General features: G+C 38.6%; 1 protein-coding gene across 1 annotated transcript in view; it reads right to left on the bottom strand.

Moving 5' to 3' along the window:
- Positions 1 to 536: 536 nt before the first annotated feature.
- LOC123500122 (O-phosphoseryl-tRNA(Sec) selenium transferase-like) overlaps positions 537 to 9346 on the bottom strand; it is a 111288-nt gene continuing 102478 nt past the window's right edge. Inside the window, exons 8-10 of the mRNA XM_045248789.1 lie at positions 1563 to 1684; positions 975 to 1160; positions 537 to 866 (exon numbers count right to left, since the gene is read on the bottom strand). Of these exons, the coding sequence (XP_045104724.1) occupies positions 709 to 866; positions 975 to 1160; positions 1563 to 1684 (466 nt within the window). The 3' untranslated portion in view covers positions 537 to 708. The remainder of the gene's footprint in view (positions 867 to 974; positions 1161 to 1562; positions 1685 to 9346) is intronic.

Raw genomic sequence — 9346 nt, 5'->3', positions numbered from 1 at the left:
AAAGGAAGGTTGGATGTGTGTAGATATGGAGACGGGGCCACACGAGTATGATACCCAGGCCCTGTAAAATTACAACTAGGTGAATACACACACACACAAACACACACACAGACATATAATTTCCTAAGGAATATTGGAATAGCATTTCACTACATGGACAAAGAAATGATGAAGAAACTGATAAGTACTATAATAAGACCCAGATTGGAATATGCAGGAGTGTGTGATCACAAAAAGAAACACATAAGGAAGCTGGAGAGACTACAAAAAATGGCTACAAGAATGGTTCCAGAACTTGAAGGGATGACATGGAGAGACTAAAGGCCATGGATCTTCCAACATTGGAGCAGAGAAGGGAGAGAGGGGATCTCATACAAGTTTATAAATTGATAAACGGAATGAACCAAGTGGACAATGAATATCTGATACTGAGAGAAGAATATGCCAGTCAAAGCACAAGATCGCATAGTAAGAAGCTGAGGAAGGGAAGATGTGTAAGACATATTAAAAAGTATAGTTTCCCGCAAAGATGTGTTGAGACGTGGAACAGTTTGAATGAAGAAGTAGTGTCTGCATCGAGTGTACATGTTTTTAAAGTACGATTGGATAAATGTAGATATAGAGACGGGGCCACACGAGCATAAAGCCCAAGGCCTGTAAAACTAGAACTAGGTAAATACATTGTCACTGAGAACATACAAACATATTTTATACGATCATAACAATACATAATTCAGACTGACCTTTAAGTGTAACACCAGCTATTGTTTTGATTTGGTTGGGGACCACCACTCTGACTCCTGACACACCTCTAAGGAAAAGCTGAGACCCTAATTCTGTCCCAACACCCTTAGGAATGGTCAGCCCTGGATGAAGAATGGAAGAAAAAGATGTAAACGAGGAAAAAACTACTAAACAAAATTCAATACCACCATCAGACCTTTTTTCTTCTTTTTTTCTTTTCTTATACTCACCTGTGGAAATTGGGTTATTCTGGGTTAGGAGCAACTGTAGATCAAAACTGTCAGCCACTTCTCTCAGTCTTGTCCGCAGGTAATCCATGTGTTCTGAACGCTGGGTCATAAGGGAGGTGTAACCCTGCACTCCCATAGACAGTAAAGTAATGAATAGGTCTAACACTGGACTCACTGATGCACGCCCTGAAGTAAAAAAAACTGGTAGTACATATATTTACATAGTTAAAGCAAACATAAATGAGGAAAGGAAAGCAAATTCTTTCTCAACCTAAAAAAATAATATTCATATTAAGTAAAAACAATCACTTATACATCTCTATTTGACATTACACCTCTCCATGGTAAATATCTATTACTATCAATCTCTTAATAAAGAAAATGGTGAAAAAAAAGGTATAAATATTAAACTTGGCAAGTCAAATAACAATAAATTAACTAAACTCAAGGAAATATATCTCAGGAGGTAGAATACCTTAACATATCAAACTTATACATACTTAAACATATCATTAGACTTATCTTCAAGGACATCTGTACCAGATACTTAGAGTACTAATACTGTTCATAACTTCAATAAATACTCACCAGGATACATTTTGCCAATGTGTTCTATAAACTGAGCATCAAACCCAGCTACAACAGCTCCTCCCACTGGAACCATGAAGTTCTTGTCTGTACTCTGGATGAATGCATCTACACGCCCAACTCTGGTATCAAATTATCATTTATAGTCATTATTGTTCTGAGATATTCGCTGGAGAAGTATGGAGAAAAACAAAGAGTTGCATCATATTTTCATATATTTGGAAAAAGCATATGATAGTGCCATGCCAGGAAGTTTGAAAAGTATGAGAAAGAAAGGAGCAGCAGAAAAAAGAGAGAATGATCCAGAACAGTATAAGAGCAGTATAAGAACAGCAGAGGAATTCACATTGACATTTGGTCTCTATCAGGGGTCTTCTATGAACCAATATTTGTTCAACCTACTTGTGGATGGAAATACAGAAAATAACAAGGAGGCACCGTGCACCATGCTGTTTGTGGATGATATTGTCTTGGTAGATGAAAGTATGGATGCAATGGAAGAGAGTTTAGAGCTATCAGGAAGAGAACTGGATATCTATGCTTTATAGGGGCAATAGGAGAATGAAGTATTGATGCAGTACAGAAAGTTAAAGTGTGTCAAGGAGTTAAGATACTTGGGCTCTCACATATTAGCAGATGTTAACCTGGAAGTAAAGGTTAACCACCAAACCAAATTTGGTTGGAAAAACTGAGAAAATGCCTGGAGTGTCCTGTGACTGCAAAATTAGAACCAAAATAAAAGTTTTCAAGTTAGTGCTGAGGTCCGCTATGACATCACGACCGATAAAGAAATCACTAGAATAAAAGTTGGAGGTTATTGAGATAAAGTGGATGCTTACTGTGACAAAAGAAAAAGTGAAACATTATTTAGTAAGAGAAACAGTCAAAGTAATAAATGTGAAAAAGAAAATGCAAGAGAGAAGAATGCAATAGCTTTGTCATATTAACCCATACGAAGTCAACCATATACAGAATTCCCTCGCTATTTCGCGGTTCGACTTTCGCGGCTTCACTGTTTCGCTGTTTTTATACATACTCATAGATATGTTCTGCGGATTTTTTGCTATATCACTGGGTTTGTGGCGTCACTTACAAATACTGTACGTACAGTAATTCGGCAAGTTGGTGCGTAATAACGACGACAATGTATGTAAAGCACTGTACATGTATTGTTCGTATACATATCACCCAACATCTTCCCTTGTTGTATCCAAGGCCCATAGAATAGGAGGTCGACATACGCCCAGCTCTAAGGGGAAAAGAGCTGGGGCTAGTGACGTCAGCTGGTTCACCAACAGGGGAGCTTCCTCTCAGGACGTGTCTTTCTTGTACGGAAACCTCACGCTCTCCCTCTGCCGGCTGAGCAAATCATACTTACCTGGCACAGGAAACAACTTTTCTGAAGGCTGTTCTGCCTCTTATTACCACCCCACACCCTCTACTTGCCAGCCAGGTCTCTCTCTCTCTCTCTCTCAACTGTCAGGGCACTCTCTTTCTCTCTCTTTGACCATTGTATCATTATCATATTTAATGATATCAATACTCTTGCTGTTATTAATTATTATTATTATTATTATTATTATTATTATTAATTATTAAACTTTCGCTCTTATTATTATTAATATTGATATGGTGTTGCTGTTTTCGTTATTATTATTTCATTTTTACGTCACATATATAACTGAGGAAATTTATATGTACACAAGTAACTGAATGGGGACCTCTCAATAACAAGACATCAGAAATTTACTTCTCAATAACTAGACATCAGAAATTTACTAATGTCTTAACCCGTAAACTGCAGCACTCACATTCAGAGGGTGTCTCCTGGTGCGGCTAAATCAGCGAACAATTGACTTTCAATGAAAGATATATACTTTATAAAGATGTGTCACATATTTCATTTCACAATTCTGTAACTCAAAATTTACTGTAGCTACCATATTTCTAAGTATTTTTCGCCACAAAAATGGATTTCTGGCAGTATCTGGAGGCATTGTGGAGAGTGGGATGAGAGGGGGGAGGTACGGGGAGGCGGCAGGGGGGATACACACAGACCACTTGTTGCCAATGTTCGTAGATGGGACAGTGTTGTCAACGCTCGAAGAGACAACATTAAAGATTCAATGTTGTCTCTCTCTCTCTCTCTCTCTCTTGCTTGCTTCAAGAGAAATAAATGATAAAACAAAAGTATTTTATTTCTATAATGGCAATTTCCGTATAACTAATATTCTTTCCATTATTCTGACATTAATATTTTGAATCACAAATAAAGTAAATGGCATCAAAGTATATGGAGTAAATAACATACATAATGAATGGATAAATTGGTCAAATAAAAATGCATATGCACTGGTAATGGTATTGCGAAATATTGTTCTAGCCTCCTATTATTTTACATTTTTTTTTCTCTCTCTCCCACACACTTTGTTCAAAATAAATAAGTGAAACAAAAATACTTTTGCTTGGTTCACAATAAATAAAGTAACGAAATATTAGTTCTGTGTAACCCACAATAACATACATATCATACTATATATCTGTGTGTGTGTTGTGTGTGTATTCACCTAGTTGTAATTTTACAGGGGCTGGGTATCATACTCGTGTGGCCCCGTCTCCATACCTACACACATCCAACTTTCTTTTAAAACTATGCACACTCCTCGCTGACACCACCTCCTCACTCAAACTATTCCACACCTCCACACATCTTTGTGGGAAACTATATTTCTTCACATCCTTCAAGCATATTCCCTTGGCTATCTTTTTACTATACGATCTCGTAGTTCTATTTAAATTTTCCTCTCTCAACATCATTTGTTCACTATTCACTTCATCCAAACCGTTCAAAAGTTTTTAAACCTGTATTAAATCTCCTCTTTTGCTTCTTTGTTCCAAGGTAAGCAAATTAATTTCTTTTAATCTCTCCTCATAAGTCATTTCTGCCAATTCCGGTACCATTTTTGTTGCCATTCTCTGCAATCTCTCCAACTTCCTTATATGCTTCTTTTTATAAGGGGACCAAACCACCCCAGCATATTCCAATCTTGGTCTAATTACCATACTAATTAATTTCTTCAACATATCTTTATCCATATAATGAAAGGCTAATCCAATATTTCTAATCAAATTATATGTTTCTCCAAACATCTTGTCAATATGAGCCTCAAACTCTCCATGGTCTTGTATTATCACTCCTAAATCCTTTACCTTTTCCACCTTTTTCAACACTACTCCTTCACCCATCTTGTATGACCCTCTTGGCCGTCTTCCACTCTTCCCCATCTCCATTACATGACTTTTGCTCAGATTAAATTCCATCTCCCACCTCTTGCTCCACTCCCAAATCCTATCCAGATCTGCCTGTAAAATTTCACAATCTTCTTCACTCTTCACATACCTACACAACTTTGCATCATTCACAAACAAATTAATATAACTGTTTACTCCCTCTAGCATATCATTAATATAGACAAGGAAAAGTATTGGTGCAAACACTGAACCTTGTGGGACTCACTCTCCACCACCAACCAGTCCGACTTTGCATCCCTTATTACCGTTCTCATCTCCCTCCATCTCAAGTGGTTTTCCATCCACTTTAACACTTTTCCCTTCAGTCCTCCATAAATCTCTAATTTCCATAGCAGTCTCATGTGAGGTACCTTGTCAAAAGCTTTTTAAATCCAAATATACACAGTCCATCATCCTCTCTCTCTTGTATTTTGATCAACCACTCTGAATAAAAGCTCAGTAGATAGACATGACCTCCCTTTCCTAAAGACACAGGTCTATAGTTAAGAGGCTCTAGACCTGTGTCTTTAACAAGTGTGGTCTAAGATTTCTGAGATGATAAAGAAATATTGATACGGTTCCTGTAGGATCATAAGTTATCGGATCATCAATTTGGCTTTAGGAAAGGGAGGTCATGTAACAAATCACTGAGCTTTCAAGAGTGGTTGACAAAATACAAGAGAGAACATGGATGGAGTGTGTGTGTGTGTGTGTGTGTGTGTGTGTGTGTGTGTGTGTGTGTGTGTGTGTGTGTGTGTGTGTGAGAGAGAGAGAGAGAGAGAGAGAGAGAGAGAGAGAGAGAGAGAGAGAGAGAGAGAGAGAGAGAGAGAGAGAGAGAGAGAGAGAGAGAGAGAGAGAGAGAGAGAGAGAGAGAGAGAGAGAGAGAGAGAGAGAGAGAGAGAGAGAGAGAGAGAGAGAGAGATCCATGAATCATGACTCATGATGGAAAATCCAGGCCGACACGCCTGACAGTGTTACAAACGTCTAGTGAAGATGGTCTTGTTTCCATAATCTTATTCGCTTTATCTCTTTTCTATTATACAAAAACAACTTCTATACTACTAAATTATAGCTTCCTCTTACCATACATGAGACTCAAACTCTAATATCTATGAGAGGAATGCAATGTCGACTAAATAAAATAAAAACATAGTGGTTTCATTGTTTTCCTTTATAAATATGATATAAATAACCAAATTCGTATTAGAAGGAAATAAATTACTAAAAGAAAGGTTATTAGAACACAAAAAAAATAATTTCAAAGAAATACGAATCACGGGAACTTTATGGTGCCTGTTTAAAAAGAGCGCTTCCAGAAGGCGTACAGCAGTTTGCCACCAAGCCACCCAGAAGGTGTACAGCAGTTTTCGGGTTAAGGTGCAAAATTACCAGGAAAAAAAAATAATGGTTTTCATTTATCACATACTACATACTACATACAGGTTGAACCTCCCAAATCCGGTAACTACCAGACCTTAGACTTGCCAGACCATGGAAAATTCCGAACTATAGGTGGTCCCCAAAACACCCTCTATATACTTACCCTGTATTATACAAATGTAGCTGTAACATTGTTTTGATATATGATAGTTGTACATGAAAATATACATGCAGAAGTATACAGAAAAACACGTTAATTAAGTTCAGCATGGAAAATTTTTGCCTGCACCATTATCATCTCGCCGGACACAGGGACGTTACCAGCGCGCCGAAGCTTAAATCACTGTATGAGAGCACTATCCAAATCACTGCTTTTACCCTCCTTAAGTGTTCTATGAACCTCCATGTTCTTCTTGTTCTCACATTCACTGTAAAACTTGAGAAGTTGATTCTGCTTTTTTTATATCATAGACGGTTGATGAGTCAATGTTGTACTGTTGGCATAGGGTCCGCACTGAAACACCTTTATCTAGCTTCCTCAATAGGTCCACTTTCTGTTGCACTGATATTGTCATATGTTTGTGCTTTTTCTTTGGTTCACACACAACACTATCACTTCCTGGTCGCTTGGAAGCCATGTTTAGGAGCAAATATTACAGAAAAAGATGTTTATACACCTGGGGGGTGGGGTGCTTGCAATGAGCGGCAGCATGGTACTGATCCAAATTTGACCCAGAATGCCCAGGCTCCAAAACACAGTAAAGCGCTGCCGCGTCCTAGCTGCGGCCCGGCAAATTACTCTGGCCAATTCAAAAATTTCGGCAAACAAAAATTTTGCTGGATTACAGGTGTTGCTGGATGAAAGAATACCGGATTAAGGAGGTTCAATCTGTATTATATACTACTCATAATTAAAACAGTCACACACTGCACAATTTGGCATTGTGACCGATGTTGGCCCGTAACAGAGAGAGAGAATGGGAGAGAGAGAGAAGCACGTGAACACCTACCCAGCAGCTTGCTAACTGAACCAACGTCCCCGCATTGACCACTTGTGAACCCGCTGATGTCACGGATGCTCATATTAGACCCATTTTGAATGCCTTGTAGGTCGACCTTCTATTCCATGGGCCTTAGTTGTATCTTGCCAGTCTCGTCCACGCTTTTGACAGTCTCACATACTGTATCTTAGTGTTATGTTTAACCCGTACAGCGTCAGCAGATCTGAGACTTTGTGATTTCGCCAGTGCTGGGCCACATCATGGATTTTTTTTTTCATTTGTTAAACCAGTCTTAAATGATGTGAAACAAATGAAAATGACAGTCATTCCTCACAGAACTGACTGGAAGTGTTATTAATTGGTGCAAGATGTTTTGCGGTAAGGTTAGCGACTTAGCAAAGCCTTATGTGACTAGTTTATTCGCTTCCTCGTTTCTCACCAGTCAATGCCCGAGTTGAACACATGCATAATATCGTTCCTGAGTTGAAAGAAAAACAACATGTCATGTTTTGCTGTTTGGGAGTGCTTATGGCTAAAATAGACACGAGATATCGCGAGGGAGTGTTGCCTTTCGCACGGTGCAAATATTTTCCGAGTAATATGTACTTGTTTTTCCTTATAACAAAGCGATTGGAAAATTATTATTTATGTCGTACAAAGTTTTCACTACCACAATATAACAGTTACCAAAAATATCTGAAATGGTAAGAGTAAGTAATGGAAACTACGCTGCGTTCATATTAGCGGAGTTGAGGCATCAGTTTCCCGCTACACCAAGCTAAAGGTAGCAGAAACTGCTAAAGTTCAGATATGTAATAAATAAATATAGGAAACATTCTTGTTAGGAGGGACGAGGAGGCAGCATGAGCAATGTCTACAGTGCATGATGGCAGTATAATGGTAGGTTTTGAGGACGCAATACCTCCGAAAACACGAGGAAGCTCGCCGACGTATTTCATATGTCTCTGACGCCCGGTTCGCTCAGACTAGCCGACGTATCTCGTACGTCTCTGACGCTGTACGGGTTAAGTAGTGATTCGTTAAACCCTTACAATGCCGCCTAAACCCTGTGCCCCCGCGAAAGCTTCCTCTAGTGAGCCCAAGAGGAAGAGGAAGATGATGACCATCAGTGAAAAAGTGAAACTTTTGCATATGATCAAAGAGGGCAGAAGAGGGTGAGTGTTACGTATCATGTGAGAGAGAGAGAGAGAGAGAGAGAGAGAGAGAGAGAGAGAGAGAGAGAGAGAGAGAGAGAGAGAGAGAGAGAGAGAAAGTAAACATATAATTACTGTATAAGGTTATATAATCAAATAGATTTAAGTAAAATACTGTATACGTAAAGTATAAATACTGTTTACATATTTCAAACATTCTGGTACACACATACACATATATAGAAATGTTAAATGAGTTGAGAAAGGAGGCTTTGAAAAAAAATGAAGAGAGGACAGAAGAGGAGAAGAAAGAGTTTTTCTGGAGAATCTTGGATATGAGACTGAGGAAGTGGTTCATAACCCAGAAAAGTACAGCAAGAAAGGACTAAAGAAACTTACGTATGAGCGGAATGTAATGTATTCCAACATAAATGGAGTGATATCGGGGATTTTAGAACTCAACGATTACTTGAGGGACAAGAACCCAGATATTGTGGGTCTTACTGAAACAAAACTGAGAGAGGGAGAAGACCTGATGATGGTTGGAGAAGGAAATATAATGTTTGGAAAAGAAATAGAGTAGGTAAGATGGGAGGAGGAGTGATGTTGCTGGTTAAAAAGATATAAAGGTGGATCAAGTGAAAGAAGGTATGGGAAAGGCAGAAGTGCTAAAGATCAGAGCAGAAACTAATGAAGGAAAAAGAGGCACTACATAGTGGTGTACGTACCACCTAAGACAAATGCATGGTCAGTACAGGAATATGAAGAAATGATAAGTGATACAGGAACATGTCTGGAAGAAATGTTGGGTGGCTGTGAACGAACTATAATGATGGGAGATTTTAATTGTAAAGAGGTGTGTTGGGAGGACTGGTCAATGGAAGGATCAGAGACAACATGGGGAAATACACTATTGACACTGGCAATGGAAAATGTGTTAACTCAGTGGGTCAAAGAA

The sequence above is a fragment of the Portunus trituberculatus genome, chromosome 50 (genome assembly GCF_017591435.1).
Source record: "Portunus trituberculatus isolate SZX2019 chromosome 50, ASM1759143v1, whole genome shotgun sequence".
NCBI classification, from domain to species: Eukaryota; Metazoa; Arthropoda; class Malacostraca; order Decapoda; family Portunidae; genus Portunus; species Portunus trituberculatus.
The sequence above is the reverse complement of the archived record's forward strand: the minus strand, read 5'-3'. Positions and strand labels throughout refer to the sequence as shown.